The following is a 21611-nucleotide window of genomic DNA, read 5'->3' as shown; positions in this document are numbered from 1 at the left end:
CAGCACTGGCTGTTCAAGTGAATGTGACCTAGCGCCAATCTCCTGCTTTTTCCCATACCTTTGCACATCCAATACCCTCTTAAATGCCTTTAATCGTTTAAAAGACCTCTGTTAGATCACCCATCAGTTTTCTGTTTTCAGGAAAATAGAAAAAAACGATCTTTAAATTGGAGTAAGTTAGGATAGTGGTGTAGATATTTCCTAATCAATCAGTTCAGAGATATTTTTACACACGTCTGGGAGCAGGTGGATCTTGTACTGTGGTTCCACTGACTAATGGTGTGGCTTGCTGCGGTAAGGTCGCGTGTCCAGCAGGTGGGGGTGTCGCGGGTGCCGCTGCTCCAGGAAGTGAGCCGGTGTTTGTCGCTCCGGGGACGGTGATGGACCGGTTCGTGTGGGCGAGTGGACTGTTGGAAATTAACGAGACCCTGGTGATACAGCAGCGCGGAGTTCGCTTGTATGACGGTGACGACAAGGTAGAAATGAGCCGAGCCGAGCCGAGCTGAGATCAGGGCTGGGAGGCGAGTCTCAGGCACAGTTAGGCCTTTTGGTCCCTCTCAGTGTGTGCAGCCTCAGCCTCAGCCTCAGCTGGAGCTGTGACTGTGACTGTGGGGGCAGTCGGAGGGAGAGCCCAACCATTCCTGTGTGTTAGCACTTTCAGGGCAGGCCTGATTCTTACATGGCTGAACTGTCATTTTAAAAAAACACATCTCCATAACACATTAAATTCCAGCTCCTTTCAAATTAAACCTGCATTTATTACCATCGAAAGGGGGTTCAATGGCACGGCACTGCAGCATCTTTGCGGGAAATGTTTTGGGTGGTGGTGTCACTGTCACCAAATTAGAAATTTTTTTTTTGTTGACCCACTGTCCGTGGAAGAATAGGGCTGAAACTGCCAGATTTGGTTAGACCTGCAGCCACAGTGGGACAATTCGTCCGTCGCACACCCTGGCTGCAGGTTCACCTTCTTGTAAAGTCAGTAGTGACAGCACAACTTATGACATTGAGAGAGAGAGAGAGGATGTGCTTGAGCTGTGTCTACACTTTGTATGGCATACCCTCTCCAATTGCTGATGTACCAGCGCTGATGGTCAATTGTCCATGGAGATCAGTACTTGTGCCCATCAATCCTCAGGAGCTAGACTCCATATTTTGAATGTCTGTTTCAGAGTGTTTTCTTATTTGGTCACTCTCCCTAGATCTAGTCTTTAATACAAAAAAACAAAAGAAACACCATTGCTAGCTCCTATGCTATTCTGTCAGTGGGAAGGATGTCCTTGGAGGCAGTAATGGGGTTGCCTAACTTAAATCAGTAGCTAGAAAAAAAAACTACTTTACTCTAGTCTTAGATATTTGTGCTGTTGGTTGCAAAAGAAAACCTCCCGGAACTCCAGCACAAACCTGTTAGATTCTGACAGAAAATTTTTTTTAGTAAAGCTCATTTAATTTTGTGTTTAAAGGGTTCTGAATGCATTTGTGACAAGTAGGAAAATACATTGGAATTTGGGATAAAAACTGTCTTACCTGAGCTATGTGGTGCATAACAAAATACTTTAAATTTAGTTTGCTTCAATATCCAGGACAGGAGATCCAATTCCCTTCAGAAAGTTAAAGGAAGTAAAATAACAACAGTCATTGGGAGTGCAGAAATTGAGTACTGCTTTAAAAGAAAATGATATAATGGCTTAGTATGTAGCACTACTGTGTGACAGCGCCAGGGATCCGGGTTCAATTCCAGGCTTGGACGACTGTGCAGAGTTGACACATTCTCCCCACATCTGCGTGGGTTTTCGCTCGGTGCTCAGGTTTCCTTCATAGTCCAAAGATGTGCAGGTTAGGTGAATTGGTCATGGGAAATGCAGGGTTATGGCGATAGCGTAATGGGGTGAGTCGAGGTGGGATGCTCTTTGGGAGGTTGATGTGGACTCGATGGGCTGAATGGCCTCTCTCTGCATTGGAGGCGATTCTATGAAAGCTTTTCATTTTGTCTTCATCGGGAGAATTCACAAGAATACCAATTTTTTGGGAAAACGAGTATTTTCCTGCATGAAAGGGAAATGCTGGTTGGTTGGCAAGTAGGTTCTGATTGGTAGAGGTGTTGTCATGGAGAAATATACCAAATATTGACGATTGACAGTTAACTGCTAGACTTTAATTAAATTGTGACCTGAGAAATTACCCTGACATATGAACCAGCAAATGGCTGTCACCTCCTTGTTGTGTTGAAACAAGCATGGTACATGTTCCACCTGTGTGCAAAGATCAGGGCCCAGTATGTTAACATGGTCTCACATACACACAAGCGCAGCACACGTTGAGCCCCACTGACAACCCTTAAGTTGCTAAACCCCTAATTCTTTACACACTCAACCTTATCTGGCAACTGCAGTTCAATTACAGAACAATCTCTCTCTAATGTTGGATGCTGAGTTATGAATATACCTGTTAACCAATCAGCACTCTCCTTTCATGCAGTATACTTTTTTCCTTTAATATTCTTACAAATTGTCATCATGAGTGCAAGATGAAAAGCTTTGACAAATATCTTTTTATCATCAATAATCAAAATAGCGATGTTATTTAAAAGAAACAGTTGGATAGAACCTTTATTTGCAGTTGTTACTTTTCAGCAATAGTACTTATACCTTACTAGACATTGCATCTTTGACTATAGCCGAGATAAGGATGCAAAACAAAGCGTCTCTGCCCTGGAAGCATATGTTTCTTTTCTCCTTATTTCACTCACCTATCACCATTTTTTGCTGGAGTTGTGAAATATAGCTTACTCCTAGATTTCCGTATATGATTAGATTAGATTTCCTACGGTATGGAAACAGGCCCTTCTGCCCAACAAGTCCACACCGACCCTCCAAAGAGCAACCCACCCAGACCCATTCCCCTAACTAATGCACCTAACACTACAGGCAATTTAGCATGGCAAATTCGCCTAACCTGCACATCTTTGGAGGAAACCTACACAGACACTGGGAGAATGTCCAAACTCCACACAGACGTTTGCCCAAGGTTGAATTGAACCCAGGTCCTTGGCACTGTGAAGCAGCAGTGCTAACTGCTGAGCCACCGTGCCGCCCAATGCTGCAATAAGCAGACACCTAGAGGTGCAGAGGAATGTTCACTGATGACAACTAGCGTAGATATTCTCCCACCTGGACAAAAATAGTATATCTGTGCATGCTACCTTTCCAAATAAAGTGAGAGTCATTCTCTTAGCTGTTCAAATTTAAAATATGGTAGTCTTGTTGTAAAATTATAAAATAAAGCACAACCCTGTTTACCTTCATGACTTCCTGTTCTAAAATTAATGTATTTGTTTATTATGACAAATTAAAAATATATGAACTGTCATCAATTAATAGTATTGTCAAACCTGTCTGTGGGTATTCCAATATTATTTGTATCTAGACCTAAAAATAATTTAATTCAGATAAATGCGAGGTGCTGCATTTTGGGAAAGCAAATCTTAGCAGGACTTATTCACTTAATGGTAGGCTCCTAGGGAGTGTTGCTGAACAAAAAGACCTTGGAGTGCATGTTCATAGCACCTTGAAAGTGGAGTCGCAGGTAGATAGGATAGTGAAGAAGGCGTTTGGTATGCTTTCTTTTATTGATCAGAGTATTGAGCACAGGAGTTGGGAGATCATGTTGGGCTGTATAGGACATTGGTTAGGCCACTGTTGGAATATTGCGTGCAATTCTGGTCTCCTTCCTATTGGAAAGATGTTGTGAAACTTGAAAGGGTTCAGAAAAGATTTACAAGCATGTTGCCAGGGTTGGAGGATTTGAGCTACAGGGAGACACTGAACAGGCTGGGGCTGTTTTCCCTGGGGTGTCAGAGGCTGAGGGGTGACCTTTATAGAGGTTCACAAAATTATGAGGGGCATGCATAGGATAAATAGGCAAAGTCTTTTCCCTGGGTGGGGGAGTCCAGAACTGGAGGGCATAGGTTTAGGGTGAGAGGGGAAAGATATAAAAGAGACCCAAGGGGCAACATTTTACGCACGTGTATGGAATGAGCTGCCAGAGGAAGTGGTGGAGGCTGGTACAGTTGTAACATTTAAGACGCATTTGGATAGGTATATGAATAGGAAGGGTTTGGAGGGAGACGGACCGGGTGCTGGCAGGTGGGACTAGATTGGGTTGGGATATCTGGTCGACATGGACGGGTTGGACCGAAGGGTCTGTTTCCATGCTGTACATCTCTGTGACTCTATTAACGTCTCCCCACAGGTTTCTAAGACTTTCCCATTCCTGTGAATGAATATTCTACACTGTGGCCACTAGGTGGCACCTTGGACCAGGATTGGCAACTTTGGTGTGAATGAGTATTTTGACGTACTGTTTAATTACATTTTATTTAGAAAAATGAGAGGGGATCTCATTGTAACTTATAAAAGGTTCTTGTGGCACAGTAGTAGTGTCCTTACCCCTGAACCAGGAGACTGGGATTGAAGTCCCACCTGTTCCAGAGGTGTGTAATGACATCACTGACCAGATTGATTTATAAAATAGATTTAAAAGAAATATAAACCTATAAAATTCTAATAGTATTAGACAAGGTAGATGCAGGGAGTCTAGAACCAGAGGTCACAGTCTTGAGATATGGGGTAAACCATTTAGAACTGAGCTGAAAAGGAATTTCTTTATTTGGAAAGTGGTGAACGTGTGGATTTTTCTGCCACAGAAAATTGTTGAGGTCAAAACTTGTAATACTTTCAAGGAAAATGTAGAGATAAGTTTAGGACAAAACAGATCAAATGATATGTGGAGAAAGCAGGAACACTACTGAGTTGGATGGTCAGCATAGCATTGAATGGGAAGCAGGCTTGAAGGGCTGAATGTCCTATTTACATTCCTATATTCTATGCTTCTACCACCTGAAATTTCTATTTCCAAAAGGATAAGTTAGACAAAGCTGTTGTAAAGGTTTTGAAATACTGTAGGTATTTCAAAAATACCTATTTCATAATAGCATTGTATACTTTATACATTGGTTTGATTGTTGTATCTTTTATTCTAGCCTCAGTCCGTTTGAAATGTTCAGGGCTTTAATTGAATATCTGACCACAAAGCTTCAGTCTAATCTATATGTTCTGAACAAATGCTGTCATTGAAGGTCCTTTTGAAATTGTAGGTTGGAATGGTATGTTCCCACTTCCTGTGAAGGTTTGAGAGTTTCATTACGTTTTCCAACAGACTTGAAATAAACAGTTTTCAAAGCTTTTATTTTAAGCAAGTTTTGTATTTATATAAATGTGTTTTTCTGTTTTGTGTGCCTCAGCATAACAAAGGAAATGTGTGAACAGTGATAGATGACATCCTTTGAGAGACAGCAATGAGAACCAAAATATATCTTTTTGGGGGGAGGAAAATGCTTAAAAAAGAGTATCAGCATTGACTGAAAATATAAATTCTCTCTTAACTGTGACATATATTCAGTTAAACGTTTCTTCAAGACCTTTTGTGAGCTTTTTAAAATGTAAAACTTGGAAGCAGCTTCTCATGCCTTGAGAACCCATGTACCTACAGACCCCATTCCTTTATTACCAAATTTGAGTGGCAGAGGACTGAGAAGCAAGTGTAGGGATTAAGGGCAAGGTACATGTTAGGACCAGTAAATTAGAAGGAAAGAACTGGCAGAGACAGATAAATGAGAATGATAGTACTAACGGGCTGAAATCTGTATATTTCAATGCAAGGAGTATTATGGTTCAGGCAAATGAGCCTAGAGCCTGGATCAGAGATTTGATTGAGAGAGGGACAGGACTGGCTGCTCAGCATTCCAGGGTATGTGATTTTAGATGAGTTACAGAGGAAGGTAAAAGACATGGAGGAGATGCATTACTAAGCGGGGAGAATATTGCATCCGCAGTCAGAAAAGACATACTGGGGGACTCATCCAACACCCCCCAAAACAGCCACCGAGAAATTCGGGAACAAGTATGTTGTCAGATTATGGAAAGATGCAATAAAAACAGAGTTGTAATTAAGGATGACTTTAAAACCCTGGTTATTGACCATCCCTCCCTTAGAGCAAGATGCTTAGATGGGCATGATTTGTTAACTGCATCCAAAAGGGTTCCTTGAAACAGTATGTGGGTTGCCCAACTAGAAGAGGGACCACACTGGACATTTACTGGCTAATGAGCTTCGCCAGGTGACTGACCTTTCAATACGAGAGCATTTTGGAAACAACAATCACAATTCCTCATGTTTTAAGACAGCTATGAATAAGGATAAGTCAGGATCTTGTGGCAAGATACTAAACTAGGGGGAGGGCAAATTACGTGAGTATTAGACAGGGGCTAGAGAGCGTTAATTGGGAGGAGCTGTTGTCAGGCGAGTCCAATTTGACAAATGGGAATTGTTTGAAGACCTGCTGATGAGTGTTCAGGACCAGCATGTCCCAGTAAGGAGGAAGGACAAGGGTGGTAAGGTAAGGGACCCTTGGTTAATGAGGGAGGTTATAAATTTAGTCTAAAAGTAAAAAGAAGCAAATGTAAGGTTTAAGAAGCTAAAATTGGATAGTGCTCATGAGGAATATAACGAAAGCAGTAAGGAACTCAAGCATGGAATTAGGAAAGCAAGAAGGGCGGCACGGGGCATAGTGGTTAGCACTGCTGCCTTACAGGGCCAGGGACCCAGGTTCGATTCCCACCTCGGGCGACTGTCTGTGTGAAGTTTGCACATTCTCCCGTGTCTCTGTGTGTTTCCTCTGGGTGCTCTGGTTTCCTCCCACAATCTAAAGGTGTGCAGATTAGGTGAATTGGTCATGCTCAGTTGCCCGTAGTGTTAGGTACATTAGTCAGGGGTAAATTTAGGGGAATAGGTCTGGGTGGGTTGCTCTTCAGAGGGTCAGTTGCTTGCTGGGCCATAGGGTCTGTTTCCATACTGTAGGAAATCTATCTAATCTAATCATGAAATGATCTTGCCAAGAGTATTGTGTTAACTTCTGGTTGCCACATTACAGAAAGGATGTGACTATTTAGAGAAAGGGCAGAAAACTGCTGCTTGGATTAGAGGGTATGAATTATAAGGAGAGGCTACAAAAATTGTTTTTTTTCTGGAATGGCGGAGACTGAGGGGAGACTTGATAGAAGTCTATAAAATTATGAGATGCATAGATAGGGTTGTCAAACCTTTTTACCAGAGTTGAAATGTCTAAAGCTAGGGCTCATGCATTTGATTTGGGACGGGGTAAGTTCAAAGGGGAAGTGAGGGGCAGGTTTTTTACACAGTGGTAGGAGTGGAACACACTCCTGGGTGGCAGATACAACAGGGGCGTTTAAGAGACTTGTAGATAAACACATGAATAAGCAAGGAGTGGAGGAATATGGACCAAGGGCAGGCAGAAGGGATTTGTTTAATTTGGCATCGTGTTGAGTACAACATCATAGACTGAAGGGTCCGTTCCTGTGCTGTACTGTTCTATGTTCTAAATTCTGGAGTAATATTATCAGCACAACTTACTTTGCCTTCTTTGTCTTTGACTCCTATAAAAATTCTTATTTGTAATGAACAATGCCATTGTTCTAGTGGTGTGGAAACTATCTGTTGATGTAATTTCATTAAATGTAACTTTTCTATTGCAGACAAAATTTGACTTGGGGACTGTTCTTCTTAGTACACACAGACTACTATGGAGAGACCATAAAAAGCATGTAAGTTACTTAGAAATTGGTTCAACCAATAATTTTGACATTAATTGTTGCAACATTTAATTAAGTTAGTCATACTTGACTTAGAACATAGAACAATACGGTGCAGAACAGGCCCTTCGGCCCTCGATATTGCGCTGACCAGTGAACTATTCTCAGCTCGTCCCCCTACACTATCCCATCATCATCCATATGCTCATCCAAGGATTGTTTAAATCTCCCTAATGTGGCTGAGTTGACTACATTAGCAGGTAGGGCATTCCATGCCCTTACCACTCTCTGCGTAAAGAATCTGCCTCTGAAGCTTGTCTTAAATCTATCACCCCTCAATTTGTACAAGCTGACATCATCATCCTAGGAAAAAGACTTTCTCTGTCTACCCTATCTAATCCTCTGATCATCTTGTAGAGTCATAGAGATGTTCAGCATGGAAACAGATCCTACGGTCTAACTCATCCATGCCGACCAGTTATCCCAACCCAATCTAGTCCCACCTGCCAGCATCTGGCCCATATCCCTCCAAACCCTTCCTATTCATATACCCATCCAAATGCCTCTTAAATGTTGCAATTGTACCAGCCTCCACCACATCCTCTGCCAGCTCTTTCCATACATGTACCACCCTCTATGTGAAAAAGTTGCCCCTTAGGTCTGTTTTATATCTTTCCCCTCTCACCCTAAACCTATGCCCTCTAGTTCTGGACTCCCCCACCCTAGGGAAAAGACTTTGCCTATTTATCCTATCCATGACCCTCATAATTTTGTTAACCTCTATAAGGTCACCTCTGAAAGATTGTGTATCAACAACAACTCATATTTGTATAGCATAGTAAAATATTTCAGTGAGCATTAGCAGGTAACATTTGACACAAAAATGCAAAAGGCAATATGAGAAAAAGTGACCAAATGCTTGGTCAGTGAAGTTGCTTTTAAAAAACTTCTCAAAGAAGAAGAAATTGAGGGGAAACACTTAGTGGTGGAATTCCAGGGAGAGAGTCCAACCAGTAGAAAGTACCACCACCAATGTGTGATCATTGGCAATCAGGGATATGCAAAAATTGGAAGAGGGATGAGATTTTGAAAGGTTAAGGGCTCCAATAAGGATGAGGCCATAAAAAAATTGAAAACCTGCATAAAAATCTTAAGTTCAATGCATTACCTTGCTGTGAGCCTAGGTAAGTCAATGAACACAATGATGATAAGTAAAGGGGACTTAGAGTCAAAATGTACTTGGTATGCATTGGGCTATGGGCAAGAGAGTTTTGGATAATCTCCGGTTTATGGAGGGGTGAAAGAGGGAAGGCCATTGATGAGAAACTCGAAGCATTATCACATCTCAAGGATAACAACGCTATGGACTAGAGTTTCAGCAACAGATGAAGGGAGGCAGGGGATGGAAAGAGGAGCAGGTGGTCTTGCTCGTGGAACTTAACTTCAAGTCACATACTTGAAATTGCAAATGGTCTGTTTCAGTGTCAGATGGTTGCCAGGGAGAGGAGTGAACTGAGTGGTGCAGGAATAAAATTTGTGGCAGGAAACAGAGAAAATAGTTTGGGTCTTCCAATAATTTGAGGAAATAACAGCTCATTGAAGACTGTATGCAGGGCAAGCAACATAAGAAATCAGAAACAGATTTTTAAGAAGTGGAGTTGGGTGTTATTGGCATATATGTAGGACTTAATGTTGTGTTTTGAGCTGATGTGTGATGCAGATAGCATAGAGAAGAGAAATGGAGGAAGGGTTGGAAAGATCCTTCAGGGTTTCTGAGGTAACCATGCAGGAATAGGAGAATTCAGGTCACTCTGTGACCAGTCTCATTTGATAGAATGGAACTGGATAAAAGCCATTTTGCCTGGCTGGATGTTGAAGCCAAAAGCCAAAGGAAAACATATATGTTTGCTTCAGCATCTGCCATTCTGATACCAGCTTTAACCAGTTGTATAATTTGAGCTTTGATATTGCCATGTCAAGGTAACTAGTTCTGGAACGCCCCTTACAATAAGAATCAACTGTAAGATTTGTGACACATCTAGACAATATTAATATAGACACTTTGTAATTCCATTGATGTCATCTCTTCTCACTCAATAAATCAACCAGTGGTGGCTCATCGGTTAGCACTGCTGCCTCACAGCCCCAGGGACCCAGACTCAATTCCAGCTTCGGGTGACTATCTGTGTGGAGTTTGCATGTTCTCCCTGTGTCTGCGTGAGGTCCCTCCAAGTGTTCCGGGTTCCTCCCACAATCCGAACATGGGCACATTAGGTGAATTGACAATGCTAAATTGCCCATAGTGTTCAGGAATGTGCAGGTTAGGTGCATTAGGCAGGAGTAAATATAGGATAATAGGGTAGGGGAATGGGTCTGGCTGGGTTACTTTTCGGAGAATCAGTGTGGACTTGTTGCACCAAAGGGTCTGTTTCCACACTGTAGGGATTCTAGGATTCTATGAACCATAATCATTTGTCAAGCACTGGTGACATTATGATTGATTTTGAATGAACAATCGTGAAATGTTTTATTCAAAAAAATAACTCAGCTTTTTCTAGTGGGAATAAGATAATTATGGATATAAGTTTTGTAGCCCAAGGATAGGTTTTATGTACTGGGGAATTATGATTCAAGCCCACCCTCAAATCGCAGAATTTTGCATTTCTTGTCCCGCCCTCCACCTCTGGTTCCAAAGCTGATCTAAGAAAGTAAGAAACAGGAGTAGGAGTAAACCATATGGACACTGGAGCCTTCTCCCTCTCTCGCTCTCTCTCAATACAATGATCAGCTTCAACGCCCACTTTCCCACCTGCTCCATATGTCTCTCAATTCCCTGAGAGACAAAAACTCTTGTCTATCCCAGCCATAAACCAACTGAACAATTAAGCATCCACAAACCTCTGGGAAAGAGAATTCCACAGATTCACAATGTTTTTGAGGGGGGAAGCATCTCCTTATTACACATGGGTGGTCGTAACATTGAATAGATGAAAGGCCATTGGTCTCTGAGAGGGACTATGTTAACCCAAATAACCTTCTGGTATAACATTCTTGCTGGCCACATGTCAGTATTGAGGGAACAAGAATGTAGAAAGGATTGATAGCTTGAGAAACTGCAATAAATGGCATAAACTACTTTGAGAATAACAAACTGCCAATAGTGTGGAAAAGCATAAGAGGAAGTGTTTCCTTTATTCCAGGTGTATTTTAACAATGAGATGTAAAATCTGGAATTTGTTCTAATTCTAAATTGGATTAGTCATACAACGTAGGTTACAATTCAATAATAAAATTCTCAAGCTTGAACAAAGTGAGATAAAACATTGGTAAAATGTTATAGCCAGCATTTTAATATACCGATTTCTCTTTGGTGTGTAATAAATTTATGTTTAGCATCCCATATTTTAATATTTATTACATTGGAATGCTGAAGATAAGTTATTCTTATGACCAGATTAAAAGTGCTGGTGGGATTTTGCTATTAAATCACTTTTCTTTCCTACAGGATTGCTGCATCGCATTGCCTTTGTCACAGATAATTTTCTTTGAGGAACAGGCTGCTGGAATAGGAAAAAGGTCAGACTGAAGTCAAAATAATTTTGAAACATTGGACTTCTACAAATCCACCTTCTCTGTCCTTTTGCCATGGTCCTGTTATGCTGATGTTTAAAAAACCGACTTATCATTGATTTTAATATTATTTTAAATTGTGGAGTGCAATTGCATAAGTTGATAACTTTGCTGAAAATGGGCTGCTTTGGTACAAAACTAGAAATCCCAGACTGTTTTCTTTCCCCTGTAAGGTGACCAAAAGTTGGAATTTCATACCCAATAATGTGTGACATATTATTGTTGCAACTAATACATATTGAAATGGTGGAAGATATGAAAGTCTAACATTAGCTGTGTATGAGATGGAGGTGTCTGTGGTAAAGGGCATCAATGGGGGAGAATGCAGAGAGAATTACTTTAGGTTCTCTCAAAACAGCCAGTGAATTTAGGAACAATGGATCTTTCTCCCCTGCTAGAAGGACAACTGAGTTTGAAGTGGCAGGGCATTTGAAAATCTGTGCAGAACATTCATACTCATTCTTGCAACAAAGCAAGAAAATTCTGAAACATGAAAATGCATTAAATCTTAAAATTCTGACTCTTTTGTTCAAGTTGTTTCATAGCCCTGGCTGTCTCCATTTCTGACACTGTATCCAGCTTCATGACCCTTGGAGAACATTGTGTTCTTCCGACTCTGGCTTCTGGTGCATCTTGTGATTTCTTTCCTGGATCTAAATTGATGCCTATGTATTTGGCTGTCTAGGTTCCAACTCTAATTTTTGAGTCTAAAATTCTTTTCCCTTTCATCTTCTTTAAGGTGCTGTGTTAAAACTATCTGAATAACCAAATATTTGATAACTCATCCTAACATCTCCTCCTTTGGTTTAATGCCAATTTTTCCCTGATTCTACACCTGGGAAGAACCTTTTAATAGCTGTACAGATAGAAGTTAAATGTAACAAAAGCTGCTGTTGTGAAGCTGGATGGTGCCAGACATCTAATTGCAGGGAGACCTTTTTAAAGGTGTGGCTACTTTCCTGAAAGTCGGAACTTGAAATGAAACAACTTTGAGAAGCAATGGACCTTGCTCAAACCAGTGGGGAAGGCAAAGGGAGCTGCTGAGCTTGGATTTAACTCAAGCCTTGCCAGCTAATGGGGTAAGTTGGCGCCTTACAGCCAGGCAGGAGGGTCGGCTCCAGCGTGCCTGGGTAGGTCTTGCAGCAGTGGCAGCCAGTGGAAGGGATGTGCAGACACTGCAGCCTCTCAGAATGGGTGAGTGCTGGTTGCTGGGAGTTTGCTGTTAGTCTGCAGCCTGGCCAGGGGCAGTGTGCGAAGCGTGTCCGAGAGTGGGTGGTAGCTTCGGCCTGTGTCTTGGAGCTTGGTGGATGAAGGCTCTCTGGTACAGAGAGCAGTGCTGCACAGGGATAGGCACAGTCAAGGTTGTGCCAAATGGCACCAGTTGGGTCATGTATCATAAATGCCATCAAAGCAAAGCTCTCATTGTTTTAATGAGATTTCAGGTCCCAATAATATACTGACATTAGAGCGAGTGAAGACTTCCTGTAATCTGCAGCTGACTGGCAAACTGAGTCCAGTGTAGTATGTAGACCACAATGTTGTCGTTACAGTAGTGGCTAGCCATTTTAAAGTTGCTGTTCCTGCTAGTTGCAAAATCCATTTGGGTTCAGTGAGGTCACACAATTCCTGTAAGTGTAATAGCCTGCAATTGAAACCTGCAAAGCATGAAATAAATGTATGTTAATAAGATGCAAAAAAATTGCTATTAGAAGATTAATGTCACTTGACACTACCTTAGACTCAATATTGGAACACCAGACATTGTGATGATATAATGGCATAATGATAATGGGGCTTAAAACAAGACCAAAAAAAGCAGAGACAGAAAGAAAAAAAATCTGAGACTGTGGAATTACTGACCACAAAGGGCTCTATTGATCAGACTGAGTCCTGGGGATGATTACAAGGAGATGGGGTGAAGGCCTAAATGGAGAGTTCATATTTGAAGTGGTATGGAAGTGGCATGGTAAAGTGGACATAATTTGCATCGAACTTGCTGGTTGGAGAGATAAAACATAAATTGCTTCAAATAAAAAATGATAGGCAAGATGAATTACCATATGTAATGAGTAGTTATTTGTTTGAAGGCCCATCATTTTCATTGCTGTAACTCATTCTTAAGATTTTCCTTATGAGTTCAAGCTTTTATCTATAAATTTAGGATTAATTTTCTGGTATTTCCTGTTCTTCAGAGAGTTTCGGTATAAAAATATACTCTAAAATGTAGTGTTATTGTGTTGAATGGATGGTCTCCCTCTAGTTTCTGATTTTGATAATTGCCATTTAGTTCAGTTGAATAACTGTAGTCTTTAACTGTATCTAAAGTGATCTACGATATCTAATCTTAAAATTTCCATTTGGAAAATATAATAGAACTGGATGAATTGATTGCAAGCTGATAAGAGGATGAAATCAAAACCAGAAAAATACTTGTAAATTTCAGGGACGTTATGTTCAATTTGGAATAATAACTTGGGCAATGTTTATCCCAAGAGATACCAAGTTTATATATTTTTCATACTTAAAAGGATAGTATGGCGTGTTTCTCTTGGCAATAGAAGGAACTGAAGCTTTTGTTTTGCAAGGAAGCGTGTGCTTTAACAAAGGTTTTACAGTAATTAATGAGTTTAGTTTATTATTCTACAGGGAAGGGCCTGCAATCCTTTGGCAGTTGATATTTTGCCTTCCCTAGATTAATAATGATTTTCCGGAAAAGGAGGGAGAGAGAAGGGGAAGTTGATAAAACATAACGATGGAAGTTAATATTACAGCAGATGGTTAGGTTTGTAGTTCAAGTCTGGATTGAGATATTTGATCATTTCCAGCAGTCAGATGTGAAAGGTTTGTGGACACAGCACCCTTATCTCTCCAGTTTTGTTTTTAAAATACAATGTAATTGTAACATCAATGCTATACTTTCGACATCAATAAGTAGCACATGGAAAGTTAAAAAGCTTCAATATAGATTTTTATTTGTTTTTTTTAATATATAAAGGGTTTTATTTGTTATACTTAAAATGTAACACGAGGTTTTGCCAAAGAATCATCCACCTAACTGTTCTTCCTGCTCCTGCACTCTTATCTATGTAGTCCGCCAAAAAATGTTTCCGTTTTCCTATTTTACATCTGCATATTGTCCCTTAATAATATTATCCAGTTTCATATCTATGCTGATGATACCCAGTACGTCCTGACCTCCACCTCTCCTAATCCACTAAGTTGTCGAAATGCTTGTCTGGTGTCCAGTCCTGGATGAGCCGAAATTGCCTCCAACTAAATATTGAGAGGACTTAACTTTTGTCTTCAGTCTCCACCAGAAACGCAGCTTCTGACTAATCTCTCTTCCTGCCAGCTGCCTGAGAATGAAGCAAACTGTTTGCAATCTTATTAGCTGATTTGAGTCTGAGACAAGTTCCTGACCTATACATATTGTTAAAAGGGGAAACAGAGTTGAAGGTTTTTGTCTTGACTCATCAGAATTATGATGCAAAGAACAGACTTGAAAACAGGGACAGCATATTATAGAACATGAGAGGAGATTGCTGATTGTATGGTTCATTGGTGGCATGGAGATGCAGCAAGAACAGTTACCTGTCAATCTTAATTCTCAGGCCAAACAGGTAAAGGCTGATTGGTAATGGTGTTGCCATGAGGTTGCTGCAGGGGATTGGCTGTGTCAATGCCACCTCTTTTTAATGAAAAAGGTGTAATATATGTACAAATTCCTTTGTGCCAATGTAAAAGGGGAGGCAATGGCTTAATGGTATCATCGCTATACTATTAATCCAGAGATCCAGGTTAATGGTTTCAGGACTTGAAACCCCACCACAGCAGATGGTAGCATTTGAATTCATTAAAAAAAATCTGGAATTAAGAGTCTAATGATGATCACGACACCATTGTAGATTGTTGGAAAAACCTGTATGGTCCACTAATGTCCTTTCAGGAAAGGAAGTCTGTCACCCAGACCTGGCCTGGCCTACATGTGACTCCAGATCCACAGCAATGCCTAGCCAGCGATGTCCACAATCTGTGATTGAATAAGCAAAAAAAAACTGAGTCCTGTGTATTTATATCTGTAGCTTCTGCATGCACAAATGCATTACACTGCAGCTGATGATCTCTTGGGTTTATTGCATAGTTTACCCTGAAGTTCAAATTTGAGAGTCACCTTCCACTTCCAGAGTAATCTGACATAGTCTGGGAACTGTTCAGGGCCAAAAGTAGTGGACATAGGCCCTCATGAGTTTTAGCAGTATACAGCGAGCATTGACTCCATGAGTGTCCAATTACATGGCATTGCCAGAGGATCCTGTCTAGGCCCAGACCTTGCTAACATTTGTTAGCACCTTCGATGGATGTAATGTGATAGGTTTCTGTGCTGGTGTGATGCCACATTTTTAGGCCATTTGTCCCAAGGTTGGTAGATGCTACTTATGTATTTACACAGAACGCTGCTTTGTAAGAACAAAAATAGTTTTAACATGCATTGCACTTTTTTCATTTAAAAAGATTAAGGAGATAGTCAATTCTCTGCTGCATTCCCCATAGTTACACCCTGAGCAATCAGAATTTACCTGCTTGACCTGAGAACAAAAATTAACAGTTCACTGGTTTTGCTGTAACTCCATGCCAATGATGGTGCAACCAATCAGCACCCCCTTCTTGCCATAAGCATAATTTGCATGATGCATAATGCTCTATAAAATGGTGACTCTGTTTGCAAGTCTATTTCTTGTGTCCTAGTTCTGATGAGTTCAAGATAAAAACATAATTTTTTTTGTCTCCTTATAGCAAAGTTTTAAGTTCAGTACTACCACACAATTATTTATATTCCTGCCCTATATCCACATCATCACTAAGACCACTTACTTCCACCTTGATATAATCACCAAATTTGCCTCTGCTTCAAGTCATTATCTACTGAAACCTCATCTACTCTTGCATTAATCTTCCAGTGCACCCTTGACAAGCTGTCTTGCTTCCACCTTTAGCCGCTTTAAAATTTAGCTTTACACTCATCTAGAACTCTGCTGACCACATCTTAATTTTCATCGAGTCTCATACATCCATCATCACATGTTCATGCTGACTTGCATTGGCTCCTGGACCAGCAGTATTGCAATTTTAAAGTTCTTATCTTTGTATTCGAATACCCTACATGGCCTTGCCACTCCCTATCACTGTAACCTCTTCCAGATAACAATCCACCAAGACTTTTGCAGCCCACTCATTCTGACGACTTGTACCTTCAAGATTTCCATTGTCCCACAATTTGGTGCCTTCAGCTGCCGACACATTAAACCTAGATTTTCCCCGTAACTTTTCAACCACTTTTCTCCTTTAGGACCCTCCTTAAAGCTCACCTCTTGACAAAGCTTTGATTACCTTGTTCTTGCTTCAATGTCCAATTTTATTTTGTAATCTCCAGTGGGCATTTATTATTCTGAATGTGCTTTATTATTATAAGTTATTCATTTAACCAATGCTCAGCTCAGATAAAATTGGTTGAATGGTCTTGTACTGTAAACCTCTTTGGTTCTATGACTTGTGGTTAGAGTGTGTCAGTGAATGTTTCACCAATAAAAATATATTCCATGATTGTTGACCAGGCAGGATGATAGTGTTTCAGTTTAGTCGACATGATTGGCATGACATTGCAAATTCTAACTCCCTGTTGCATTATTTGTTTATAGTAAAATTCCCACAAAGAATAACATCATGCAAATAATGCTTATCCATCTCTGGTGGTTGAAGATCAGCTCTGGTGAAAGTTAGAAATTGCTTTTTTTAAAATCTTGCAGTTTTGCACAGATTGTTGTAATATTCTTCTTGCATGGTTATAGGTTTGCTTGCTGAGCTACATCCAGAACCTCAACCTGAGCTACAAATCTTCTCAAAACTCACTAATTCTTGTTGCATTTTAACATTATTTAACTCGTAACTGTGATCTTTGCACTACTTGTAATTTATTTTTGTTGTCACCTGGACAATATTACAACTTATCAGTTCTACAATTTAAGTTCTTTCTATCTCCCTATTTATTAATAGTTAGTATGTTTATTGTATGGCATATTCCTTTTAATGTTACATCTGAACCATGCTGGGGAGAGTGGGCAAATAGCAGAACTCGAGGGGAAAAAAAAGAAATTGAATGATTGTCTAGAGGAAAATTCATAGACTAATTTCCTCCTGCAGAATTATTGTACTGGCTCAATGGGCCAAATGGCTATCGTGTGTGCTGTAACCATTCTGCAAACACTCTCATTATTCCTGCAGAACTGTTGTTACTAGGCATGCTTTCTGAATTTTCTTTTTTTCCCTTCTGGTCAAATATCCAGCATTGTTGAGCACTTTTTTCAAGAGACAACAGGGAATGGGGGACTCTCTCACTCAGAATAAACTGTGCTATGGCCCCTTCGTTGAATTTTCTAACTTTCAGGCTAAATTTGGATGTGAAGATGTCAACATGACTACCTGTTGAGTGTATAGCATTTACAATGGTGCCATCTGTACTTAGCCAAGGAAATTACTTAATTTTATTTTGTTTCCAGTGCCAAGATAGTAGTTCACCTTCAACCAGTTACTCCCAACAAAGAGCCTGGTCCATATCAGAGTAGCAAGTACTCTTACATCAAGCTGTCTTTCAAGGAACATGGACAGATTGAGGTAACTATCATTCTAATTGCTAAAATGTGTTGGTAAAACATTGCTTTTTAAAATGTTTGTTAGTGCATCAGTGAATGTTTCACCAATAAAAATATATTCCATGATTGTTGACCAGGCAGGATGATAGTGTTTCAGTTTAGTCGACATGATTGGCATGACATTGCAAATTCCAACTCCCTGTTGCATTATTTGTTTATAGTAAAATTCCCACAAAGAATAACATCATGCAAATAATGCTCATCAATCTCTTTGGTGGTTGAAGATCAGCTCTGGTGGAAGTTAGAAATTGCTATGTGCTTTTCACAGAAGGAATGGCTCTGCCATGTTATAAAGGTGTGTGGTGAGGGGCAGTATCTCTGAGCTGCGTGATTGCACATTTTCCCTGAGTCCTTTTTGCAATATTGTGTTTAAATTATGTGTAAAAGTAATTTGTCTATCTGACCCTATGGAGCAAAGATCTCAAAATTTCAAAAGTGGTTCATTGCTTAAATGGTTAATAACTGCAAGCCTTGAGGACTAGTTTAGATTGAATGAATGAAATCCGGAATCCTTTGTGGAGTTTGCATTGATTCCAGTTTTTAGATGTTATCATTTAGAAATGGCAGTTTTCCTTAATTAGCATTTGGTAAATGTGTATTTAGCTAGCAGTCCACCTGTATATTGAAATCAGATTCAAGGTATTTTTGACAAAATCTTCCCTCCTATTAATCTGTTGTTCTCCTTTAATTAACTCCCAAGCTTTGTTCTCCTAATGTCTTCCTCTTGTTCATCTTTTACAGTTGCTGAGTACCTGGCATGTGTTTTTCCTCTGTTAAGTTTTCCTAATTTGCTTTCCTGACTTGTATTTTTCAGCTGTGTTTACTTGCCCCATGTTGTTCAGCTGGTTCATTTTGCTGTGTTATATTGGTATACCATTATATACCTTTTAAGCTCCAGTGATTTTATAAATCTCTGACAATTCATTTGGTTCCAAACATTCAACTTGCCAGACATGACCTTCATTTCCCTGGAACAAAGTGTCAAGCTTGGCTGATGACGAGGAAACTGCCTTCTAGCATTTTTCATTTCCTATATCCCATGTTCCATTCAGGCTGCTCTCTGTTCACCAACTTTAAAAGGTCAAAATTGACCTACCACATCCCCTCACTCACCTCTTGCTAACAACCTAGCAATTAAATTGCATTTTCCCACACATGTTCAGCCAATATATGTGTTGTGTTTAGATTCATTAGTTTATCACCAAAAGGAACCAGAATAATTTCTCTTGAACCCTTTATTCTGTCCTTTTACAGTAGTCCTCTCAGTTGTTCTGGATTTGGATTTGTCCTTTTTCTTCCATCATGTATGCATTCAACTTTATCTTAAAGGCATCAATGCCATTTTCATCAGTACTCCATGTGACAAGAGGAGGTCTAATATGTGTTAGAAACTCTTCCTTATTTATTTTGATCTTCTAGTCGTTAGGTTGTAGTTATGCCCCTCAATTCTGGTCTAGTCCACAAGTGGAAGCAATTTGTACCCCTCTACTTAACCTCTTCACAACTTTAACACAGTTTTTAGATTAGATTAGATTAGATTACTTAGTGTGGAAACAGGCCCTTCAGCCCAACAAGTCCACACTGACCCGCCAAAGCACAACCCACCCATACCCCTATATTTACCCCATTTTCTTCTTAGTATTCAGTGTATAATGACATACTGGGCCAGTAAATCAGAGGCCTGAACTAACAATCTAGAGATAAGAGTTCAAATCCCACCACAGCAGCTGAGGAGTTTACATTGTTTAGATAAATCTGGAATTTAAAAAATGCTGGTTATCTATATGATCCACTAATGAGCTTTAAAGAAGGAAATGTGCCACAATTACCTGATCTGGTCTATATGTGACTCCAGATTTAGAACAATGTGTTTGACTTAACTGGCAGCAAATTACTGTTGTATTGAAGATATATAACTCACCATAACTTTCTCGAGCAATTCGGGATGTGCAATAAACATTGCTGCTGCCAGTGATGCCCTTGTTCCAAGCATGAATTAGAAAGAAGAAATGGATTTTCTTCTCCTGGAAAACCCAGCCTGTTTGATAATTGTATCCTCCGGTCTGGTAACTGCATATTAAATCTTCTCCCTTGGTGTTCTGGCATCTTATTTGTACTTTGGACATCAGACTGTGCTCAGTACTCCCAAATATATTCTACATAAATTTAATTCTATATAAATTTAACGTTGCATCCCTGCTTTTATGTTCTATTTCTCTAGAGTCGGATTGCTGTATTTGGCAAGGCTGTTTTAAATGCAGGGAGCCTCTGTCACAGGAAGATGAAAGTAGACCATGAAGTGTACAGAGCTACTGGGGAGCAGACATATTATCTGTTTAATGTAGATTAAGAAAGCTTGTACTTTTGCAGCGATTTGATATATTACTCATTAGGAACAGTGTTCATTAGTTGTGGCTAAAGGATGATGTTATGGGGAGCAGTACTTTTTAATTTTAACCCACTTCATCTTTGCTGTTGAAATTAAACCTTTTAATCATTGAAATCTTACAATATTTTCTTCTAATTATTGCTCATCAGAAGTGATGATGGATTTGCCTTTCAGTTTTTATACTCATTCCCCAAGTTATGATTTCTGAGTTTGTCCCTACAGGAAGCAAATTGACTCGGGTAAGATCAAAAAAAGAGCAAAGGGTTGATTTTATTTCTGGGTGCCTTGAGGGCAATGTGCCAATAGATTTTAACTCCCAACATTCCCCATGCATATAATGCAACATTATTTCTTAACCAACATGTTAGGCATAAGAATGTTTGGGCAGTTGGGTCTCTGTGTAAATCCTATTAAATTCAAGGTTCAAATTGATATCAGGTGATGGTAGTTAAGACATGATTTTAAAAAGATTTCAAGAAGAACATCTTGTTGAACGATCATTGAAACCTCGAATTTATCTCTGCTTTGTTTTTTATGATTACTCCTTCACCCTCTGCAATTTCTTTTTCCTTTCTGGTATCCCACACTGAAGATGCTGATTCTTACTGGTTGTGCGCTTACCTGGGTCATTGTTTATCTATGTGGTTGTTTAGTCATGGAGAAACAACTCCAACATTCACAGACTTAATTTCCAGCATGAACGTTACCACTTGTGGTCTAAAGTAAGATTGCCCACTACTACGATCAATCTTTGGATACCTAGTGTGTCTATCGTTAGGATTTTATAAGACATGTTCAAACCCCCAAATCTGCTGCAATTTAAACATCTTCTTTTTCCTGTGTTTAAAGCACTGGGTGGCACGGTGGCTCAGTGGTTAGCACTGCAGCCTCACAATGCCAGGGACCCAGATTTGATTCCGGCTTTGGGCGACTGTCTATGTGGAGTTTGCACATTCTCCCCATGTAGGCGTAGGTTTCCTCCGGGTGCTCTAGTTTCCTCCCACAGTCCAAAGATGTGCAAGACAGGTGAATTGGCCTTGCTCAATTGTCCATAGTGTTAGGTGCCCAAATCAGAAGGAAATGTCTGGGTGGGTTACTCTTCAGAGGATCGGTGTGGACTTCTTGGGCCGAAGGGCCGTAGGGAATCTAATCTAATCATTTTACAAATATAAGGTGCTGTAATTTTATTATAATTGTACTAATTGTAAATTGCTA

The 21611-nt window shown here is 40.0% G+C and overlaps 1 protein-coding gene across 1 annotated transcript in view; it reads left to right on the top strand.

The window, feature by feature from the left end:
• The first annotated feature begins 341 nt into the window (after window positions 1–341).
• vps36 (vacuolar protein sorting 36 homolog) overlaps window positions 342–21611 on the top strand; it is a 56262-nt gene continuing 34992 nt past the window's right edge. The window contains exons 1-4 of the mRNA XM_060826804.1: window positions 342–476; window positions 7614–7682; window positions 11176–11246; window positions 17855–17969. Coding sequence (XP_060682787.1) covers window positions 381–476; window positions 7614–7682; window positions 11176–11246; window positions 17855–17969 — 351 coding nt within the window. The 5' untranslated portion in view covers window positions 342–380. The remainder of the gene's footprint in view (window positions 477–7613; window positions 7683–11175; window positions 11247–17854; window positions 17970–21611) is intronic.

Source organism: Hemiscyllium ocellatum, chromosome 6 (genome assembly GCF_020745735.1).
Source record: "Hemiscyllium ocellatum isolate sHemOce1 chromosome 6, sHemOce1.pat.X.cur, whole genome shotgun sequence".
Classification (NCBI taxonomy): Eukaryota; Metazoa; Chordata; class Chondrichthyes; order Orectolobiformes; family Hemiscylliidae; genus Hemiscyllium; species Hemiscyllium ocellatum.
Note: the sequence above shows the minus strand (reverse complement) of the source record. Positions and strands in the feature narration are given on the sequence as shown.